Below are 24,649 nucleotides of genomic sequence, written 5' to 3' on the forward strand. Positions count from 1 at the left end.
ATTAGCTAAGGAGAGTCTCAGATAGTTGTTTTTCCTAGTTCCACAAAGTTTATGGCCTATTTCATAATACTAAGATATTATAGCATGCTGGCCACTTTGAACTTTGGCTGTGTAATGTCAAAACAATTGATGAATTCAACTCTTTTAGACAAAAAGGAATTCTGCCACACAGTTCTTCAGTCTCTCGGAGGAAAAATCTGTTCATTAACTCAGTTTTGCTGTAATAGTGGTGAACCAGTAATGTTTTAGTTACTTTAAACTTTTTAAAATATCCTATTCCTAAAAACAATTCACATGCCTAGACTGGTTTAAAATTTCCCACAATACAGTCTGTTCTCTGCTCATTAAAAGGACATCCCAATGATGCAAAGATTTAGGAAAAAAAAATACTAGGAATTAATGTATTAGGCTTTTCCTTTAGACTAATACTAAGTGATAATTTTCTGTGTAGCTCAGTTTACAATGCTGATTTAATGCTGATAAAGTCCTGCAGTGAATGTTTACATAATTATCTCCCTGTCCACACTGACCAAGTCAGGATCTAATAAAGTCCCTCTTGGGTGGAACCCTAATCTCCACTTTTAATATTGCTTTCGCTGCCTTTTATTTCAGGTTTTCTGAAAATGAAATAACATTAATATTTTATTTCAGAATCACACATTACACATTCCAAAAGTTTGAGCTAAAGTTTGAATCCCTAAATGAACGGATTTAGTTGCTAAGGCAGCAAATAGTTATGGCTAAAATGGGACCAATTCTTTTTTTCCTGTGCAAGTATTAGGTCAGCTAATTACAATGCTGTGCAGAATTTTGTTCCTTCTTGCCATAATTTTGGAATGATTCGTTTATTTCATGTTTGTGGAATTCATGATCTTACGTTCTGTGCAGTAAATATGCTTTCAGTATTGTCTTCATTTCTTAACATTACTTCTGTATTTAAAAGTCTCCACACTCAGCTTTTTAAAACTTTTCCAACAAATGACATATTTTATACAGCTCACTGTGTCCATTCCAGAGATCCTCATGGTAGATAACAACCAAGGAACATACATCTAGTAGAGGTGGATTTTGTTTACTGGCACTGATAACAATCTTTTCTGAATTTCCCATGGATATGTTGAATAAACTGATTAAATTAGCAAAATTCTTGGAACAATAAATACCTGATAAGCCTATTTATTAACTCATTTCATCAAGCTTAGACTCTCATTTTTTAATATAATGTTTAGGCAGTCTTGTGTTACAACCAAAACACACACACACACACACGGACACGCGCACACACACTGTTTTTATCAGTAGCCTGTAATGAATGAAGTCATTTCAGAATATAGAAAGCCGAAGAAGGCAATGGTACCATGGTTAGGGTTAGCCAAGCTCAACTATGCTCATTTGAAAACAGTTCTCACAGATATTGAAATAGTGATATGCTCTAAGCATTGTCATTTAAACATGAATTCAAATAATTTAGTAACTTTTACCCTGTCACCAGAAAACTGACTTAAGTTAGTTTAAGTGAAAGTGTGATGATAGAAACTCGTAAGCACAATTTTGAGATCTTTGAGGCTCTGGCATTTCAACTTCAGAGCTTACGAGAGAACCAGGGAGAGCATCAAAGTCCTCGAGGAAAGGAAAACAAACAAACACATCTTTCTTAGAACACTCCACTGATACCAAAAAACCATATAGTAAAATTGTTTTACGTTGCTCATAGGAAATGACTCAGACTTCCATCCCAAGCCATTCATTCAGAGTTAATAGAAATAGTTCTACTCTTTTTCACTAATTTTATAGGCCATAACAATTTTAAGCAATGAAATAGTTATGGTAGGGGGCCCGGGGGTGCACTTCAAATAGACTGAGAGTGAAAAGGAATATCATTTGATGATAAGGGAGAAACCAGAAAAGCTGTAAAGCATAGCCCTGAATCATTGACAGTTCAGAGATCTGGCTCCTTTTCCCAAAGGGTCAAAAACAGTATCACCCCACCATGATCCCCGAAGGTATCTCCATATTTCACATGATACCATTATTGATAGTCAGGAAAAAAAAGTGATTTGCAATTACTGAGGAAAACTGAATTGTGACACTAATTATAGAGGCTGTAAAACCATTGCTATGTAGAAGGAGATATTCTCCCAAGACTTACAGAATTTTTCAATGGGACCTAAAGAGTTCTTTTTCTGGAAAACCCATTTATAGATAACAACCCATCTCTCCCTCTCACCTCCAGTGGCTCTAGAGAAATGAGGTCTTAAAGCACAATTAAGTTCAAGTCATTTGATTTGTTTTTAAAATTATTAGCCATAAGTAGCTGGACATTTGTGGCACTGTCCCACTGCCAAATTTAAATTCATTAATCCTGAGTGTTTCCTGATTTAGTTCCAAGAACTATGTAGCAATTCGGTTATGGTTGAAAAATCTACATGCACACGCTAAAATAACTGTGCCTGCAGATTTGTGATTCAGAAAAGGAGAAGCCATGTCTCAGGGGAACCCCCCTCCCCAACCACCTTTGCCAAGATCCTTATAGACATTCTGCAGTGTTTATACAAGTTAGCTCTAGGCAAGCTGGCAAGGCCTCAGAAATAAAGGTAAGCACTGGCAAGGAAATTGTGCAGTGAAAGCAGGTTATTGAATTTCCTTTCTCAAATCCTATAACCTTGAAGCCAAGAAAGATAGCCGCCTCTGCTCCCTCCCTAAGTCCACGGTGCCAGGTGATGAAAAAGGCCACCTCCCAAACAGGCACAGCTCAGGAACCCTCTTGACAACAGACTGCAAAGGAAAATCTAGAGAGAACTGTGAAATAGTAATATGCAGCATGTTTGAAGAGCTAAGTTCACAGCATCCACTAAACACGGAACTTTGGAGATAAAAGGCTATTAGAAACCTGGTTCTCCCAGTTCAGTGAATTCTTTGTCCGTGGAGACTATAGTCTAGTATTAAATAAGATCTTAATGTTCAGTTTTTAAGGTAGTACTCATACATTTCAAGGTCCGTCATGATAGGATCTCAATTTTCACAATAAATATGTTCTTTGAAAGAGTCTGCACGTAAGACATATATTTTAAGGACACGGTGACCTATGTTAAAAAACAACAACAACACAGCTATGCTTCATTCTTTAACAAGGACACTTTTCCATCCAATTTCCTTGGCATCACCTTTGCTAAACAGAGCCCTTAAAGCTTGTGACAGTTTCACAAACAGACCCCCAGGATCACTTTTGATCAGCAACCATGGTCTGTACATTTCAGCGCCTTTAAGTGTTCTCTGCCACCTTTCATCTGCCACTGATGCCCATAATACACCAGTTTCTCTTTCATGTTAGCCATTCAAATAAAGACCTAAAAGAACTTTGAGTTGCCAGGCCAGGGAGTTGCGCTTGGAAGTAAAAGGGGACAATCTGCAATGGATGGGTTTCATTAGGAATATTGATTTCTGATATGCCGTGGACATCTGGGCTGATGCCTAATTTCATGCCTGTGTATTAGAAAGGAAGAGAGGACAGAAATAACTATAGCGTTAGAAACAAAGAAGAAAATATGAAAAGACTAGAGAAGAGCTAACTTTGAGCTGATAATTTTCATTAATCATTAAAATGAAGGACAAACAGTACTGGCTGTCAGGTACAAAAAAGCCACGATTTTTCTGCTCTGTTTCCCAGCGGTCTGGCACACCTTCCATCACCCGTAGTATCCTCTGTGGCCACAGAGAGACTTCCACTTTCTTTCCTTTGTTTATCCATCACAAATCACTGCCTTTTACTTTTTAACTTTTTTACCTTTAAGCATTTAACTGAACACGGATGGCAAAAAAAAAAAAAAAAAAAAAGTGCAATATGGACACATTTGTATTGTCTTTCTTTTGGGAGCTATCCATTTTTATACATAGGAAATGTTAAAACAAAAGAAAAGAAGGACGCAGGTAGGAAAAGAAAAAAAAAAAAGTTGGCAATGTGTGGAAAAGAACAAACAGGCAAAATGTTGGCAACAAAGCCCAGATAGGATTTTAAACTGGGATAAAGTGAAATATTTGTGAACTAGGTAGGAAGGAGTGGTTGAGAATAAAAGTCAAGCAGATTCAGAAAGTCAGCAGTAGATCAGCTACTTTTAGAGCTCAATGCAAATGATACTGGCAGATTGACAGATTATCTCTTTCATTCTTCCCCCAAACTGTAACATTTTTTTTTAATGGACAATAATCCAGCGTTAGATTTTAAATATCTCATACCGTGAGATTCAGAATCAGGCTCTAGATTATTTTTTGTTGTTGTTCCATAGTACAACAATGGAAAGCATTCCATTTGCGAAAGAGGTCTATACCTATTTTATTGCAAATGGTCAAAATTCAATGTATAGGGTAAACAGAAACTAATGCAACAACACATCCTGATGAGAACATTGGAATAATAAATTAATGGCAATTCTGAAATAAATCATTTGATTATAAGCAGGAACATCCACCCCAGTTCCCTTTCTCTAAGGGAAAACCATAGATCTGAGATACAGTACCTTTCATAGCAAAGCAAAAGTGTGATTCATTTTTTAAAACTTATACTTTGGACCTGAAACTAATGTACCATTACCTGTCCGCTATATTCAAATCAACAAAAACAGAACAAAACTTCTACTTTGGCATTAAGCTTTTTTAAAGAGATGGCCGCATCTTGAAGTCTATGTGTTGTAAGTTGATTTCGAATTGAATTCTACATTTCTTTCTGCTCATCATGTCCTACGGAGGTAGAAAGAGGTCAGTGACTACAAGTCCACAAAGAGGTGGTGAGTTATGTTGGCTTGAGACGAACAAGGTGGATCCGTGCCACGTGTACCCACACATGTTGAAGACTTCCCAGCTAATCCTTAGTGGTGCAGTTTTAACGGTTCTGTGCTTTTCAGTAAAATAAGAGTTTCTTAAAACAGCACTTTTGAAGAATTGGAGAGCATTCTCGCTGTCTCAGAAATTTGTTGACAGTCTTGTAACATCAGCAATCTGTGGAGCATTCCCTGGTTTACACAATCTTCTTCTTTTCTTTCTTTTTTCTTTTTTCAAAGATTTTATTTATTTATTTATTTATTTATTTGTCAGAGAGAGAAAGAGAGAAAAAGAGAGAGAGAGCACACAGGCAGGCAGAGTGGCAGCAGAGGCAGAGGGAGAAGCAGGCTACCTGCTGAGCAAGGAGCCCGATGTGGGACTCGATCCCAGGATGCTTGGATCATGACCTGAGCCGAAGGCAGCTGCTTAACCAACTTAGTCACCCAGGCGTCCCTTTTTTTTTTTTTTTTCTTTTTAATGTAACAATGAAGATACCGCTTCTCTTGGAATTGTCGATGCCTAATCTTACTAAACAAGGTTTAGTGAGGGTTTACTATCATTCTTTCCTATTGACTCGGTGTTGATGTTTTTCTTTTAACTGGATGTTTTTCTCCCAAAGTTCTCTTTGGCGGGTTACTGATTTTTAATGCTTTTTCTGGCTTGCCTTCAGAAGCTTTACCTCTTCAAACGTTCTGGCTTGGAAATTAAATAGGAACTCTGCTCCGTATTCATTTTCATATAATGCTTCCATCACAGATTGGCAAATTCTAAGGTATTCCCTTTGAAGAAACTTGAATGTACTTGTGAAAATATTTGCAGTATACTTAAAACATGCTGACTCTTCCATGTCTCAGTGGAAAGTAGGATTGAAATGTGATTTTCTTTTGTTAAGTAAAAAGAATGACTCGAATATATCTAAAATTGTTTAATACGTTGAGCATAGTATCAACTGTCATTGCTTTGTATTTTTCTGGTCACCCTTTCTGTTAGTCACAATGAGAAGAGAGACATTTCCCAGAACTTGAAAATCTGTTAAGGAGATATTAATTAGCTTGGTCAAGAACACTCAGCCACTTGGTGTTTGGCCAGAATGAGACTTTAGACTGGGTGTTTCCACCGTTAGACACAGTATCTGTTATTTGAAGGATTCCTCCACACACCTGCCAGGTCCACAGTAAAACAGGAAATCTATCCACATGCAGAGGCTAGATGGTACACAATGAAGAAAGCAGATTCTCTGAGCATAAACCCCTAATAGCTATGTGACCTTGGCTCAGTGACCAATTTTTCCATTTCTCAATTTCCCTATCTGTAAGAAAAGGAAAATACTAGAATCTGCTCTGTGGAGTTCTTGTGAGGATTAAACAAGTGAATACATATTTTTTAAAGATTTTACTTATTTATTTGACAGACAGAGACCACACGTAGGCAGAGAGGCAGGCAGAGAGAGAGAGAGGAGGAAGCAGGCTCCCTGCTGAGCAGAGAGCCCAATGCAGGGCTTGATCCCAGGACCCTGAGATCATGATCTGAGCTAAAGGCAGAGGCTTAACCCACTGAGCCACCCAGGTGCCCCAACAAGTGAATACATTTAAAAAAGGGAGAATGGTGGGGTGCCTGGGTGGCTCAGTGGGTTAAGCCTCTGCCTTTGGCGCAGGTCATGATCTCGGGGTCCCTGGAATCAGGCCCCGCATCGGATTCTCTGGTTGGTGGGGAGCTGTTTCCCTCTCTCTCTCTCTGCCTGCCTCTCTGCCAACCTGTGATCTCTGTCTGTCAAATAATTAAATAAAATCTTAAAAAAAAAAAAAGAAAAGAAAAGAAAAGAAAGGGAAAATGGTGTAAATGTGTAACAAATTCTTTTTTTATTTTTAGTACTATGAATAGTTGATGAGAAAATCCCAAAATCCTAAGTAGACAAAAGTGGACAGAAACTGAAGGGTGATGTGCATGATCCCATAGGCCCAGAGACAATTCATGGTGTTAATCACAGGTCAGGGAGTCTTAGGGAAGCTTCTGAGGGGAGAGGAAGAAGTTATCAGCTTCTGAATTTGTTTTGCCCGAGTATGTGGCCACTTCTACTGATTCCCCCAAACTTACTCCCTTATATCCCCCATATTATGTAAGGAGAGCACCAACTTCTTTGTGCAACATACTTCGAGCACCCAACAACTACTAGTTGTGTTAAAGAACAGACCCAAATGGTGACAAAGAAGAAGGATTAAAAGATGAGTTTCAGGGGCGCCTGGGTGGCTCAGTGGGGTAAGCCGCTGCCTTCGGCTCGGGTCATGCTCTCAGGGTCCTGGGATCGAATCCCACATCGGGCTTTCTGCTTGGCAGGGAGCCTGCTTCCCTCTCTCTCTCTCTGCCTGCCTCTCTGTCTACTTGTGATCTCTGTCTGTCAAATAAATAAATAAAATCTTTAAAAAAAAAAAAAAAAGATGGGTTTCATTCCAAATTATCAAAGATAATGTCTTGTCTTTGCCCACTGCTCCTTTATTCTGTGGCTCTTGAATTCTTTATTAAAATTCACATACGTCCAGAAGAAATACTTGATTTTTTCTGTTTTCTCCACCTTAGTGGGAGACCGCAGGGGTGGAGGGGGTGGATCTGTTTTTTGTGTGTGTTTTCCCAATATCTAGTATGTATTTCCCAATATCTAGTATCCAAATATCATACGATGTCTAGTATGCCAGAACATTGTAGGTGCTGACCAAATGCTTGTTGAGGGCAAGAATGAATCAGGTCTCACTTTGTTATTGTTTATGCAATTAATGGGGAGGAGACTTGGGTGGGCACGTGAGTAAGAGAAAAGCTAAAAGTAGACAAAAGTATAGACAAGAAGGATAAACTCTTTCTCAGAGTTGTAAATGCTTATTTACTATGACTATTGTCGTTGCTGTTATATCCATTATATTATTTCCTATAGGTCCGTGCCAATTTCTCCTACTGCCTCAGCACAATGGCTATTTTCACAACTAATTATTACAAAATAATTTTATTCGATCATCCCACTGCCATTATTAGAAATGTCCCAGAGCACATAGCTAGCCCACGGAAAATCCTGGAGGGGGTTCGGGAATGCAAAGAGGTGCCCTCTACCTGCCCCGAAGATCTCGGCCTGCAGATCTGGGAGCTCTGCATTTTCAGAAGCGGGATTTTAGTAGCTTGAAACCCAAACACAGAGCAGTGGTCAATCTTGGTTCTTCTTTTAGGTAACTGTTTGCTAGATCTACCCCGCACGCAGATCCTGGGCCCGGAAGAACTCCCTGGACAGACGTACGATGCCACGCAGCAGTGCAACCTGACTTTTGGGCCCGAGTACTCCGTGTGCCCTGGCATGGATGTCTGCGCCCGCCTCTGGTGCGCCGTGGTGCGCCAAGGCCAGATGGTGTGTCTCACCAAGAAGCTGCCGGCCGTGGAGGGGACACCATGTGGGAAAGGGAGGATCTGCCTGCAGGGCAAGTGTGTGGACAAAACCAAGAAAAAATATTATTCAGTAAGTGGTTTGCTTGTCACGCAATGCCTGGGGACACAGGATCTGAAGTCCATTCCTGTGACATGTGTGGGCACTGTCACAGAAGGCTTTCTTTCCCAGATAAAATGTTTTTCCTTGAGATGCCCAAGCAGAGCATTTGCGGGCTCATCTCTGAGTTTCGGAGTCCCAAGGAGAGCACTAACAGAAGGCACAGTGCTTCTGTCTTCTAAGACTGTCCTACAACTGTGCATTCTTAGATACTCCGACAGCAGCCAGAAGAAATTCTTCACCCAGTCCCAAGCAAAGGGGTTTATAATGGTCTTCCCTCTAGAAGTGTCTCCGCTTCCTGCTAGAGAATGATAGACCCGGAGTCTATTACTCCCCCATGGTGTGGGCGCAGGTGGCGTGTGCGTGGGGGGTGGGTGCATTTCAATATCTGTCACAGTCCCTCTCTACAGAGAAGGACTCTAGTCTAATGAGACTGAAGCCGAACTCAGGTCAAATGCATTAAGCGGGTGACGGAGGGTCTGTCTCCGATGGGATGTGTGCTATCAACAAGGGAATGCAGAATGTCAGTGCTAAACAGGGAGAAAAAATGTAAGTGCAATCAACCACTCCAGGCATCATGCACAATCTTTAGCATCATATATTTTGTCCAAGATGCAGGATCAGAGTTGACAGAAAGTTAGCTTGGTTCAAGTGGTTATTAACAGCAATGCCCCATATCAGAAGGCACAGAGAAACCCGGGACTCCTTGTAGTGTGCTCCGTTCTGCCAGGGAAACATCCAGATCCTAGTGCCAGGGGGCAGCAGGGAACAGAAGCAATGACTTGCTTAGAATTGGATTTGCACTATAATTCCAGAATGTCCAATGTCTGTGGCCATGTTCAAGTCCATGAAAATGTATACCTGTGATGGGGTTTCCACTATGTCATCGGATGCAAGTGATTTCTAAATGTATGTTTTGAATGTTTTTTTTTTCTCCTTTCTGCATTAAAATGTCTTCTATTTTCTATTTTAGACATCAAGCCATGGCAACTGGGGGTCCTGGGGGCCTTGGGGCCAGTGTTCTCGCTCATGTGGGGGAGGAGTACAGTTTGCCTACCGGCACTGCAATAATCCCGCACCCAGAAACAGTGGCCGCTACTGCACGGGGAAGAGGGCCATCTACCGCTCCTGCAACGTCATGTCCTGCCCACCTAACGGTACGCTGCTCCCAAGTGTCGGCAACCACCGTGTGCCACGTGTAATGTGTATTCTAGCAGTAGCACGTAGAGAATGCTGGAGAAATCACCTGTTCATCTTGTACTCCACGGTTCCACCAGTGTGAGAATCAATAACAAATACATGAGCGATTTTTTAAACTATTAATTAAAAAATCAGATATTTAGAAGGTAGGAAGAAAATAATTGCTGCTTTTAACTCCTGTGTACAGATAAAACCCAGCGCTGGTATATAAAGAAGCTCTGAAAAGAAAGTTCTCATCTTCACGTTAAAATTACTTCAGTGCACATGACTAAGCCTGAGTTTCAGAAGAGAAAAAGTAATAACGCGACTTGTTTGTGTTTTAGGTAAATCTTTTCGTCACGAGCAGTGTGAGGCCAAAAATGGGTATCAATCTGACGCAAAAGGAGTCAAAACGTTTGTGGAGTGGGTCCCCAAATATGCAGGCGTCCTGTTGGGAGACGTGTGCAAACTGACCTGCAGAGCCAAGGGCACTGGTTACTACGTGGTGTTTTCTCCAAAGGTAACTGCACACCGACTGTCCAGAAACAGCAGGCGTCCTCGCCAGAAATTATTTGGTAGAATAAAGCCTAGAGATACCAAATATCAACCGTCATTATTTATTGGATGATTAGGTTTGGGAGGGTTTTATTTTCATCTCTGTAGTGTCTATATTTGCAAAACTTATACAAAGAACAAAAAATATCCTGTAAACAAAACAAGTTAATGTTTTAAAAGCTATTTTGGAAAACTTGTAACTCTCTGTCAGGGAAGGTAAGGTGTGACGTTCGCTTCAAAATTGCCATGAAAACAACCTGAATTGGGGTGCCTGGATGGCTCAGTTGGTTAAGCTGCTGCCTTCGGCTCAGGTCATGATCCCAGGGTCCTGGGATCGAGTCCCGCATCGGGCTCTCTGCTGAGTGGAGAGCCTGCTTTCCTCTCTCTCTCTCTGCCTGCCTCTCTGCCTACTTGTGATCTCTGTCTGTCAAATAAATAAATAAAATCTTTAAAAAAAAAAAAAAACCTGAATTTCCTCAGTACGTTGGTATAGGAAACTGAAAGCAAGAAAGCTTTCTACTTTTCTGTCATTTAATTAAGAATTTCTTTGGTGACTTAATGAAAATAGGTTTCAAGATCATCATCTCTGACCCAGACCTTTAAACGTCTCGCATCCTTAATATGAACCAATGTCCTTATAGGTATTGACATTATAATATATGCATGTAAAATTATCCCTTATTTTTCACAGGACAGCATTTTCTAAATTACTAAGTTTTATTTCTCTCAATCGGTGTTATGAAGCAACATAAAATAATGTTTTTTCTAATTTATAAACAGGTGCTACATTTAAAATCCCCTCTGAATTTGGCCTCCAGATTTGTGTGAAATATGACTAAAAAATAAGTTCACATCCAACTTAAGTAATTTTTAAAACGCTTTGTCTTTTTATTGCAAGATAATATATTTTCACTTAAAAGATAGGACGAAGAATAAGAGCAGAAATATCAGCTGGCATTGCCACCACCCGGAGAGCTGTGAGCCTGTTGACGTGTATCCTGCTTCGGTTCACACCCATACACACACGCACATACACGCACATGCAAAGAGTTGTATATACACTAGTACAAAGCACGTCTGTTTATTTACGTATAAGACCGTATATATTTCTTATATATACTCACATGTACAAACCAGAGAGTCCATATATGGACTATTTTACAACTAGCGCTTTTTTTTTTTAAGATTTTATTTATTTAATTGACAGAGCGAAAGACTGAGAGCACCAGAAGGAGGAGCAACAGGGAGCAGCAGGTTCCTTGCTGAGCAGAGAGCCCGACGCGGGGTCCCATCCCGGGACTCTGGGATGATGACTTGAGCCAAAGGCAGCTGCTTCACCGTCTGAGCCACCCAGGCGCCCCCATAACTGCTTTTTAAGAACATACTGATTCCTTTACTCAACATACAGTCAGAGTCCCCCAGCAAGTACTTTCCTCTGACTTCCCCAGACTCTTTCTACGCTAATTTGTTGGTCTCGATTTCAGCATCTGACAGTTCAGCGCACGATAGGGAATGCTTTCCAGCCATTAACAAGGTTTTGAATGTCAATTTCAGATTTTCAAATCTATTTCTGTAGTAACAATCATGCCACAAAGAAGGATCTCCACAATCTGGAGCATGTTCATTTTCTGCTCTCCACACAAGTGACAAGTCCCCCAGGCTAAGGGATATCGTCCTGGGGACTGTGCTTCACATAGCGGAAAGGGAAATGGGTACCTTAGGTCTCCTGGCATATTTGGAATTAAGCTCAAGAGAAAAAGGGCATAACCCAGATTTACCCCAGATCTGCTTTCTGGCAAGACATCAGGATTTTTCAGTTAGATACTCCAGGCCACTAGGGTTTGGGGTTGGTTGGTTATTTTTCGATGCACTATCCCTGTCAAACACAAAACTCCACAAATTGGAACTTACTGTTTTACCATGGAAACCAAGTACCCGTGCACAGGTACCTTCCCATTGCTAACGGGGTCCTTGTTTTTCAGGTGACGGATGGGACCGAATGCAGGCCGTATAGTAACTCCGTCTGCGTCCGGGGCAAGTGCGTACGCACCGGCTGTGATGGCATCATCGGCTCAAAGCTGCAGTATGACAAGTGTGCCGTGTGTGGGGGAGACAACTCCAGCTGCACAAAGGTGATTGGAACTTTCAATAAAAAAAGGTAAGGTGAGAGAATCATTGCCCTGACAGGCATCCAGCGAGGCCTTAGACTTGCACCACTGAGAAAAGGGGACTTGGGTTGCATCGTAAGGTGTCTCTGGCAGGAGGTCCAGCATGGCCCTGGTAACATATCACACGTATGACAACCAGGGAGGGCGTGAGAAAGCTCTGGTTGCAGAGTGCAAACTCCCACTGCTTCTGGAAGCAGAGAAACTGCGTGGCTCTGAGGTCAAGATCTTACAGCATGCGAGCACCGAGAACAAAAAGGCTGTGAAATCCCCACTAGCGATCTCGGGCAGGTCTCTTATTTCTGAAACCGCATTTAGGGAAGGACGGCTGGTTTCCATCATAATTATTTCATTTTACAGACACATTTTCACTAGGCTCTGTTTTTCTTGAGAAGACATCTCCCGTTGCAAACGTCAGTTAACGGCAGGGCTGGAGGCAACAGTGTCATTTATAGTGAGCTCTCCTGCTTTCTATTGACTCTATAAAGAACGTACAATAATGTCTGCTTCCTCTTAGGGTCTTTGATTATGCTTTCATTTTAAATATGCAAGTTTATAAAGTACCAATTTCTGGAATTAAATATTTTTTAAGGTTTATTTACTTATTTTAGAAAGAGTGGGAACATGCACACACACACGTGGGGAGAGGGGCAAAGGGAGAGAATGTTCCAGCAGACTCCCCACTGACCTGATCCAGCGCTTACGAGGGGCTCAACCATGTGACCCATGAGATCATGCCCTGAGCCGAAACCAAGAATTGGTCACTTAAGTGACCGAGCCACCCAGGCATCCCTCCATTAAATATTATGTTATCTGTGAGGATGAGGGAACGGCTAAAGGGTCTGCTGGAATGCAGGATTGTCTTTCTTCTTCACCAAACCACTCTTAGGCTGAGTGGTATTGGTCCAGTGCACCTGTATTTTTCTTGATGTGTGTGCTGTGTTCTTTTTAGCTGGAGGGTAATATGCAAACCACATAGCCATAAGGATTTATTCAAATAAGCACGTGCCATGTTATTATGGAAAACTGGAAATTATCTTTGATACAATAAAAAAATGGCATGGCTAAAGAATTTATTCTGACTTTAAATACGCATTACTAATCCTATTTGCTAGTGAGTTAGTAATTATTCATCCAATTCTATTGTATGAATAGAATTCATGTAGAATTCTATTCTATTTATAAAATATCCCACATGTCTACCGTGTACTGCGGTTTTTATATTGCAAAGGTGCAAGACACCTTAGAAATGATGAAGTCTAGGAAACTGGGACTCTGAAAGTTCAGGGCTCATCTCATTTTGCATGGCCGATGAATGCCAAAGCAAAGTCTATATCTTAGGGCAGAAAAAAAGGAAAGAAGGAAGGAAGAAGAAGAAATTCAGGAATCAAGTAGGAAATAAAATACCTTATGTAGGGGCACCTGGGTGGTTCGGTGGGTTAAGCCTCTGCCTTCGGCTCAGGTCATGATCTCAGGGTCCTGGGATCGAGCCCCACATCAGGCTCTCTGGTCAGTGGGGAGCCTGCTTCCTCCTCTCTCTCTGCCTGCTTCTCTGCCTACTTGTGATCTCTGTCTGTCAAATAAATAAATAAAATCTTTAAAAAAAAATACCTTATATACTAGGTACTATGTAGTCTTCCTACATAAACTTAGAAGCCACTTTTTCTAAGTAGTAAATTTGGCATTTTGTTTTTTGTATTGGCAACCAGTGTCTGCACATTTGTTGTCCCATGAAAAGATGAAGAAATCCATGAGAGCAATAAGTGGTGGGCAACCTGACAGCTCGCAAATTGATTTGACCAAGATTATATTATGTGGTACAAATGGTCTGTTTAACGTTTCCAGATAAATTACCTTGGCCTAGTGTAGTGTATAAAGAAGGACATTGATCTTGGAGCTGAAATCTTTGTAATCAAGCTCTGTTCGGTGATTTACAAAGACTGTGTGATCTCTCGAGAGTCACTTCATTTTTATTTTTTATTTTTTTTTTACTATCAGAATTCTTGAGAGTCAAATGGAATTAATAGTAATGTTCTTGCAAGTTCATATTGTTGCGAGGATCCAATGAGATCATGCATATTAAAATATTTCATCAAGCTAAAGCCACTTCACAAATATGACCGTAACCTCAATTCACCCCTCTCTCAATGTTCTTCATCTCAGTAAATGGCAACTCAGTCCTTCTGTTGCTCAGTACCAGGAGAATAAGAGAATCCTATTTTACTAAGGCACTAAGAGATCAAGGCACCAGTCCTCCCACTGGCCGTGGCCTTGGGAAGCTCCGTCTGAAGACCCCGGAAGGGCTGCCAGTCCCAACTGTTTCTCATGAATCTGAGTCAGGCTCTCAGGAATAAGCATTAAAGAAATGCTCTCCTACCAGTTTCCCTTACCCTGCATTCTTTATTTTCTTTACACTCTGATAGGTATCATTTAAACTCTGAATATAACCAGAACATGTTTTCACATGACTGTTAGAAAGTATGATTGGTAGAGGTGGGGGTGGGGAAGATTTCAGGAAAGGAGTAAACTACGAGTAAGGGGTCATGACTTTAGAGCCTCACTCTGCCATTGGTTTTAGAGTGCACTTGTTCAAACACTTTATATGTTTAATATATATACCTACACTTTGTATGTTTTCTATGTAAGATGATATATTCTCTCCAACATCCCTCCTGGTTTTGTTCGAAGCCACTGTAGGTTTGCATATGATCTCTTGCTGTTAGATATTTCAAATAAATAAATAAATAAGTCCTGTAACAAATCTAAACTGTGTTACAAAACTAAAAATAATGAGTCACGCTGAACGGATAAGCAAGATCAGTATTGTATTTTCTCTCTTCCCAGCAGTGGGAAACTCCGACCCCTGTGTAGCCATCAGTCCCTGTCCATCAGATGCCCAGTAGACAGCAGGCTTCCCTCGGGAGGAGCCTCCCCTCTAATTCAGGAATGCCTGGGCAAGGGAAATACACTTGGATTTTCAGGGTATGAATCAGTTGTCCTATCACCTCCAAACCTGAATAAGAATTTAGTGGTAGTTAATTAAATTTCACACACATCAAACTTCACAGACAATTTATTTTTTTATATTCAAATAACTAAGAAAGCAAAACATGAGGTGACCTTATTATAAAATTACTTATAGAGGCAAAGAGTTTCACAAATGACTCCTTACTGGTATAGTTCCTTGGCACTTAATTGGCATTTCTGTCCTAAGCTACAGATACTAGAGATATTGATGCCTTTGTGCATTTTCCTGAGCAGATGATAGCTCATTAGAGACCTACTTTATTTGTCACCCATCATAAAACCTCACTCAATCTATCATAGTGTTCATGGACACAAAAGCATCAGAGGAAATTTGCTATGGCATTAAAGGTTCTTTATTTTTTTCTTTTGATGATACTGGTAAGTTATGGTTACGCACTTAGAGAATTTTATATTTCATTTGTTTTCTACTCAAGAAATCCACTGTTCTAGTTGAAATAGAAGCAGAGTTTCTTCTCTGTCTCTAGTTCAACAGTGAAACCCGTGGTTCCACAACTGCTCTGCTCATTTGGAAGGACTCCCGAAGTCCTGCTGCCTATGCCCATCCTGACAGATGGGGTTTAATTGGCCTGGGGTCTGGGGCTTAAAATGTTTAAAAGCTCTCCACATGATTTTAATATGCAAATGAGTTTGAGACACATTAATTTAAAGCTTTCTGTGAGAGTGAGGGCAGATGTATAATGTTTTTGTAAATCTTTTTAAATGAAGTCGGTGTACATTTAAAACAAAGGTTGCTAACATCATCCTACTTTTGAACATGATAATAAAAATGTATACAATATCATGGTCTAATTTTAATTTTATTTTGTTATAAGAAAGCTAATCTTTGAAGCCAATTTTAAATGAATCTCTTAACTACATTAAAACTTTGCGTTAAGGTAAGATTTTTAGAGAACTTTGATTTGTTTGTCGATTTATTGTTTACTTACGTTTTTCCTTTTCTCCCTCTCCCTCTTTCCTCTCTCTTTCTCTCCCCCTCTCTCCTCTGGGGACATTTTGCTTCCAGTAAGGGTTACACTGATGTGGTGAGGATCCCAGAAGGGGCAACCCACATAAAAGTCCGACAGTTCAAAGCCAAAGACCAGACTCGATTCACTGCCTACTTAGCCCTGAAGAAGAAAAATGGTGAGTACCTTATCAATGGGAAATACATGATCTCCACCTCAGAAACCATCATTGACATCAATGGAACCGTCATGAACTACAGCGGTTGGAGCCACAGGGATGACTTTTTGCATGGGATGGGCTACTCAGCTACAAAGGAAATTCTCATAGTGCAGATTCTTGCAACAGATCCAACTAAAGCATTAGATGTCCGTTACAGTTTTTTTGTTCCCAAGAAGTCCACCCAAAAAGTCAACTCTGTCACCAGCCACGGGAGCAATAAAGTGGGCTCGCCCACTCCACAACTGCAGTGGGTGACAGGCCCGTGGCTCGCCTGTTCTAGAACCTGTGACACGGGCTGGCACACCAGAACGGTGCAGTGCCAGGATGCAAACCGCAAGTTAGCGAAGGGATGTCTTCTCTCTCAGAGGCCTTCTGCATTTAAGCAATGTTTGCTCAAGAAATGTTAGCCTGTGGTGATGATCTTCCGCAGAGATAACTGGATGTTTCATCACGGATCAGTCCTGGCCAATGGTGGTGATCAGTCGTGGTGAAAAGAGGTCTACCTAACGCACAGAAAGTCACGCTTCGATGGCATTGTCAACAGGAGTCTAATTATGGGCAGAATCTGCTCTTGGTGACCAAAGGAAGATGTGCACTGTTTCGTGTGAACAGTAGTGACCTTGGAAACTAGAAACACTTGGGAGTTATTGAACGTCCCCTGGGCTACAAGAATGAGAAAAACACTGATGAATGTAGAATCAGGGGACATTTGAAGATGGTGGAACAACAGTCTCCCCCTTGTCACCTACCTCTTCTAGAATGTCTTCAAAGGCATCATAATCATTATCATTCACAATACACCATAGCTAATTTTTACTGTTTGTAAATACATTCTCCCTTGGTATGTCACTTTATATCACTTGGTTCTATAAAAAAAAAATACGTGTGTGTGTGTGTGTGTGTGTGTATGTGTACCCCCCCACACACATACATATATATATTTCTATAAAAAATGTTTGACCAAAGTAGGTCTGCAGCTATTTCAACTCCTAGTTTCCAGAAAGAGCTGTGGATGTTTTACTGGAAATTAAGAACTTGCTGCTGTTTTTAATAAGATTTCACATACTTTCAGACTACAGGAGATCAAATTTTAGTCAAAAACCATTTTGACAGCAAGCATCTTCTGAAAAATTCTAAACAGAAAAAGGATCTCAGTGTATCTAGTCATTTAAATACATACACGGGTCCATTTCCTTAAACTTTCGACTGCCTGCATTTTTCCAGGCAGCAGCCAATCTGATGCATTACTAGGAGGTAGTAATAGTGTTTGTGTGTGTGTGTGTGTGTGTGTGTGTGTGTTATGAAGAGTCTGAAAACTAGTTTCTCACTCTAAAAACTAGTTTTCTCGTGTTAGAATTTAAAAGAAAAAAAAAAGAGCATATTTCACCATAGTCATTTGTATTTTCACACCACTTTCCCCATTCAGAAGCTTTCATCTGATACCTTATATTGTGTAATATTCATGCAAAACACACTGCAGAATTTTCTGTTCACATCCGACACCTTCAACACTGGTATACCTCTTACCAGCAAGCCTTTAAAATGTGTTTGTTTTCGCTTGTCTGTTTGTTCAAGGGTTCTGTAAGACCTTCAGTGTTTTGTACTTCTTGCTGACTCAGTTTGAGAGGAGTATTAAAGATCACTTTGTAGTTAGCCACATCTAGAAGTGGTGATCATTAATGTGGCTCTTGCTAAAAAAAAAAAAAAAAAAAAAAAAGTGGTTAATATTAATAAGACTGTTTCCACACCATACAGGCAATAATTCCTTGCATTTTCTTTTTAAATCCGAGTATACCGATGCCATACTTAAGATTTTTTCCCAATTGGAAAGCATTTGGTTGTACCCATAAGTGTTTGAGTGATGAAATGTGATGATTTTTGAGAAGTTTGTTGCTTCTATTTCCATAGTCTGTCTAGGTAGGTTGTTAAGTTTGGATGTTAGATATGGAAAAGTTTTAAAATCATATGCATAAAAATATTTTTTTAAACAGTAAACTGCACCCCTGCACCTCATAACTCAGAAAATCCAAAGTGTTCAATTTCATTGGGATTTCTTTTTCTTTATGAAATATTACAAAGCCAATTGTTTGTTATAAAATTTTATAATAATCATACCAAATGTGCCTACTATTAAAGGTTTGCATATAAAGGTGTTAAGGGACCATTGTTTGAGTTCCCTTAAGCTCACAAGAGTTTATTTTTATTAGAAGATATTTTTAATATAAAAGAATTATGTAATTGATCTAGCTATATCACATTCATTTCAGTGGGTGTGAAGAATGGATTTCTCACTGTTTTAAATATTTTCTTAGGAAATTATTTGGTAAAACAAATAATTGTTTTACAAAACTGATAATCATCCTTTGGCTTTTCATAGACTCTCTTTGCTTTATACTTGGTCATTTATTCTTAATAAATTATTAATTAGAAAAGTGAGGCCCATATAGAACTTTTGGCCTCCAAACATTTGATGGAGTTCAGCAGATATTAGGGAGAGGTAACAAAGCTATCCAAATCAGTCAGAAAAAAATGTTTATATCACACCATTTGACTATTGCGAGAGAATTAGTAAAAGGCCAACATTACTTTTTCCCAATTTCAAAATAACTTTAATCAATTAACTCAATCCTGACAAAGTTTATTTTTATCTTTTGTGGTTATGTTCATGGCAACATTAAGAAGTAATAGAAAGGCAAACATGCTTGTCTCCTACTCTGCTTCTCTATACTGTATTCACACTTATTTTTCCCCCATATAATGAAGTTTTATACTTCTCAATGAAATGATCCAAGAGAGCTTAAAAGGAATAAACCACTATTCTATGCTTTTAAGGAGTTTTCTTTAGTTTTTTCATATGAGTATCACTAGATTGACTGAGGAATGTATGTCTATCTAAACTCCTGAGAAAAACGATATAGACTGGAGACTGAAATTCAGAAAAATGAAGTGTTCAGTAGATATAAGGAATGGTAAGGGAAAATCCTCCGTCATGAAATGTAGTTCAGACCAGTTGGATGCTGGACTATGCATTGCACCTTTCCAAACTTGCATCGTGAAAAAGGAGTCTGCTATTTGTGAGGCTGAGGCTCCTTCCTTGGGGGGGAGAAAGGTTTGTTTGAAAATGCTCAGGTTGGTAAGAATCTAATCCCACAAAACTAAACACTTCAGATTAAGTTTCACTGAATAAAGGGAGCACAGAAGAAAATCGCATTTCTTTCCTCCAGAACAGAAAAGGCCAAATTAAGCCCTGCCTTGTTAAAAGTTTAAGGGCGTTATTTTAATCAAGTCACTCAATTCAACTTCCTTTGCCTTCCTGTGGAAACAGTTTTATCCCATTAAACTAAGATTTAAGGGATTAATCACAAACAAAAATAAAGTTGCAGCACTGAAAAAAAAAGTAATTTATTGTTTTTGCGACTGGTATGTGAATTTGTGTGACAAAAATATTTATTCTTATTTAACAAAAATATGTGCAAATTCTATATTTAAAATGTTTTGCTGTTGTCCTACTTTTAATTTATGCTTCATGTTTGTGTATAAAGTACACTTTGTGAGTTTACATAATATACAGCACTGGTTGCTTTTGTATTTTTTTACAGAAGGCTTTCTGCGTGAAACAGGCATATATGTATATATTCCCCACGTATCCTTATTCTAATATTCTAGTTTTCCTCTCTAAGGAAGTTTTAAATTTAATCTTTCTTGACTAGTAGTGTTCATTACTTGTAGTGACATTAATAGCTCTTTTGGGTTTCGTTAATACTAATTTTTTTTCAGGTCACAGATAAGAAAAATCTTATTCAACCAACTAAGGTCTCAGTTCTAAACTTAAGGTATAGATAGCCTGGAAGCTTCCACAGAAGCCAAGACACAAATGAGAACCAGGTCCATTCATTTCCTACCGATAAACTTGGACAAGGAGCTGTTGAGGTATTCCATGGAATTTGTGTACACACAAAACCTCTGAGAGACATGGATGATAATTAAACCAAATTTTATCCTTGGCTGCTTCCAAAACACTCCTTAAAAGCGAAAATCATTTGGTCTCTAGTATTGGTAAGATTTGATAGTAAGAGTAAACAAATTGAATTTAATTTTTTCAAATATTAGTAGTCATGGATATTTCTACAAATATGGGGTCTCCACTGATAGAGTGTGTCTTTGTACTACTACTAATAAATCTCATGGAGTGCAAATAGGACTTGGGCAAGGAAGGACACCTTTGATCACATCAGCTTGCCTCTGACTAGGATTTCAGTCTGGTCACAGCAATAAAGCACAACACCCTTGGATATACAGCTGACTAGCTCAATCTCTGGTTCCAACGTTTTCCCCCTTGACTCCTTCCTTAGTAACAAGGTCATTGTAATAGTTTAGGTGAGCATGACAACCAGATTCAGTGAAGTCCAGAACTTGTGTATGACTTAGAGTTCACTTCTTTTGTGAAATAAAATTGAATTTAATAATGGCCAAATTTTATTAATAGTTTATGGCTGAGGATTGGTGAATATTACTAATCTATTTATACTTAAACTTGAGGCAATAAAAATCCATGATATTTTTTAACATTTCGAAGTTAAGAATAACCAAGAGTACAGAAGCTATCATAGAACCAAGGTCAGGGTCCAGGTGATCTATCACTTAGACACAGAAACAAGGAACTGGTATATTTTCTCTCTCATTTTTCTTATTTGCCAACAACCTGTAGTTTTAGACTGTCAAGCAGGTAGATCAAGTTAGCTAATTAGTGCACTGAAAAACCAATCTTCCTAATAGTCTTTCTGCCAGCACTAACTAAAGAAATAACTTCTCAAGTTATATGATCATGAAACATATCAGTCTATAATGTATAATCATCTAGTCCTTTAACATATGGGAACATATTTAAATAAGAATTTATTGCATTAGTGAGACAAAAATGGAAATATACGTGATGTCCAGATCACAAAAGTATCCGATCTGCCAAATGTCTTTCTGGACCAATGATACCATAATTCTCAATGCAGATTTTGTGGGAAAAAATAAAAGCATATGTTGTTAGAAGCTGTTGATTTTAAAAGAGATTAAGACTGAAATGTACATATTAGTTAACCCAGTTAGTTGCACCTTCCTAATCTAGTAGCACTTTAGCAATAAGTTGGCTACCTGTGGTTCTGATCCTGGAGCTCCACCAACTGGTCCATGTGGACTGCCAGAGGTCAAATGAAAAACCAAATGGCCCATCGTCTAAGACTTGGCCACATCAGAGTGATCCAAAGTCTAACACTGTGAGGAGAACTGTGATTTGTAAATAAAGAAGCATTCTTTTTATTTTTTTTTCCATTTTCTTTAAGCACATCCAACGAACAATTGTAATTTTTATCAAGGTGCTAATATCTTCAGCGATCAACTGTCAGGTGTGGTATATCTGAGTTACTATTTTATTCTACATGATTTTTCAATTTGCAAAAGAGAACTCTAAGTTTTGGGTCAAGGCAAAGCACAACTTGATACTCAGTGTTTGGGAAATTGCATCTGAGGGTCAGTCTGATCAGCAGGGTTCAGTGACATAAACTACAGGTACATCAAGGATGTTTAAGGTGACGTCAAAACTTGAAGAGTGTCAGGCTAGAGGAAAAGACTTTCAGAAGAGTCATGTTAACATCACTTACTAAGTCATTGGTGTTCCTGTCAAACCTGCCTTTCTAACAAACAGATTTGCTTCCTATACACAAACTTGTGTTTTAGCCTGAATTTTTTAGCTTTGTGATATTTTATGTCCATGGTAAACACTTGGCTACAACTTCTTAGTCTTTCATTCAGTAATGCACAGCATATTAGAAGCCCTTCAACCCAGACTGAGTATAGGAGAATAGAATAGGAGATCATGTTGTGTGTGACTTTGTAAGACTAGATTTTTGATTAAGAAAACTACATTGTGTCTGGATGGTGTTATTGAATTACATGCTCAGGCATGACTTACATGTAAGGAGTTGACAAATGCTGATTACATTTTAGTATGATGTATGAGCAGAAATCATACACATGCTTTTTAAATAGACCACAGGTAATTAACAGATTGCAGAAATGTATTTAATTTGATGTAACCAGTGGCACAAATATTTGATTTCTGTATTAGAGTCTGGGAGTAAAGACAGGTGATCTACCTAAGTGGGTACAACTGACATTTTTAAAATCATGAAACATGTTTTCAAGGTAGAGTAAAATATTAAAGATTGACATGTTGTTGTATATAAATGGTAAAATGTCAGCTGCTTACTATCTTCAACTTTTTCAGAAGTGATGGTGTTTTTCCATAAATGTAATGTAGTTGAAAAACCAAAAATCTTGGAAAACTAAGACGGGTCTTGTTTAAAATGTCTCTTCAGCTTTGGCAAATTTTGAACCTGAATCAACTATTGAAAGCATTACTGTGTCTTGTAGCCTGCATTCCACAACAGCTCTGTTATTCAGGTAAACCACTTGAACTGAGTCATTTGGGACCTATACTGTAATATTTTTCAATGAGGAACAATATCCTATTTTGTAAAGCATTTCCCTATGTGTGACTTTAAACTGTAAAATTAAACATTGGCTTTGTGGTTTCAGTGGGCATAATAAATGTTAATTGTAAACTAGGTTAAAGTATGTACTGCATATAATATGTTTTAGAGTTGGAAACTATTGTCCATTTATTTTTAATTTTCTCATAACAATAGTAGGTCTTAAGCCAGGTCTTAAGGAAGCCCTAGGCTCTCTGTAATTTCTACCATTCTTCTCCCATTTGGCATAGACAATTCATACTTCTACGTTGGTTATAGGACTTTGGACATAACTGTTTTAAGTTCTTCTTACCAGACTGTCACCCCCTAAAGTATTTCTAGTGTTGAAATTCTGGTGTTATGTTAGGAACAGCAAGCACCCTAATCTACCTGTTTTGTTTTTATTTTTTTAAAGATAAACTTATGCCACAAAGAAAACAAAAGAGTCAGTACTAATGCATGCATGGAAATTCAAAGAGAACTGGCATTCATTCACTAGGGAAATCCTGGTTTGCTAACAAGTTTATGGCATTAAGGTTCCTAAGGACACTGATTCCTTCTAAACCTGAAATCATTACTATTAGTGTATGCTGCAAACACTGAATTTCTCCCTTATATCAAATAATATTTAAGAATTCTGGTACCTTCAATTCCCTTCTTAGTAGGATCTATAGACTTTTAAAAAGTAGTTCTAAACACCTAAACGTTTAAAAGATGGTGCAGGAACTCAATCAGCATCATAATACTGCTAAGATCCGTTGGCCATATCTTTGGGTCACACCCTGTGCTAAACATCTCACAAACTTTCCCCCATGTGTTTCTACCCATGACCGGTATGAGGTTGGTCTGAAGATTGTGGTATTGCTGATAACGATCGCGTTGTAGTAACTGTAAATGGTGACCCAGCGGTTACCAAGTGTCAGGTACTGGGATAAGCATGATCGATATTTCTTAGCAATTTCTAGCTTCTTGAGGCACTGGGAGTCTTTAATCTGCATGGATTGTGAGTCTGAGGGAGCGACTCTGTGGTGAATGGAAGACTGTGAGAGATGGGAGAAATTCGGGGAGTGTTTCCATGGCCCAATATGTGGTGGACCCCTTGAGTAAATGCAAGAGAAGTCCTGAAATTCTAGTAAAAACAGCAAGGAAACTATGGAGAGTCAGAAAAGTAGCAAGAACAGAGGCAAGTGCTCAGAGTGTACAAAGGACTGTTGTTTAAGGAGAGAGAAGAGGGAATTTGATTTAGAAAACTAGCAAATTGCTGGGAAGGATTTTTTTTTTTTTTAAAATTGGTATTTAACCTTGCAAACTCCTTCACAGCTCATAATGAGCTGGTTCAGACAAGGTCAAAGACATAAAAAATGGTCCTGAGGGGAGCTTTGAGATTTGGAGTAGAATGAGCAAAATGGTTAGAAATGGCACTCCAGACACTGGAAAGGTCCAAATCATCTGTAATTCCTAGATTTCGTGGGAATCTTTCTTGATGTCTTGTTGTTTCAGCTGTTCAACTAAACCTATGTTTTCCCACAGAGTGAATGATCACCTGTGTCTAAATGCAGACACAAGCAAAGAGTGTAACTTCTCTTTCTCTGTTCCCCCACCATGCCCATGTCACGGGTGAAAAGAATAAAATCTCAGGACGATCAACTACCTGGGCTATTCCTGGAAATGGAGAAAGCTAT

The 24,649-nt window shown here is 39.1% G+C and overlaps 1 protein-coding gene across 2 annotated transcripts in view; it reads left to right on the top strand.

The window, feature by feature from the left end:
• The window catches only part of ADAMTS5 (ADAM metallopeptidase with thrombospondin type 1 motif 5), a 49,269-nt gene extending 26,206 nt beyond the window's left edge, over positions 1 to 23,063 (top strand). For both annotated transcript variants that reach the window (XM_044251065.1, XM_044251066.1), the window contains 5 exons: positions 8,025 to 8,308; positions 9,309 to 9,492; positions 9,859 to 10,034; positions 12,052 to 12,227; positions 16,286 to 23,063. In XM_044251065.1, the coding sequence (XP_044107000.1) occupies positions 8,025 to 8,308; positions 9,309 to 9,492; positions 9,859 to 10,034; positions 12,052 to 12,227; positions 16,286 to 16,853 (1,388 nt within the window). In that variant the 3' untranslated portion in view covers positions 16,854 to 23,063. The remainder of the gene's footprint in view (positions 1 to 8,024; positions 8,309 to 9,308; positions 9,493 to 9,858; positions 10,035 to 12,051; positions 12,228 to 16,285) is intronic.
• The last annotated feature ends 1,586 nt before the right edge of the window (positions 23,064 to 24,649 follow it).

Source organism: Neovison vison, chromosome 6, assembly GCF_020171115.1.
Source record: "Neovison vison isolate M4711 chromosome 6, ASM_NN_V1, whole genome shotgun sequence".
Classification (NCBI taxonomy): Eukaryota; Metazoa; Chordata; class Mammalia; order Carnivora; family Mustelidae; genus Neogale; species Neogale vison.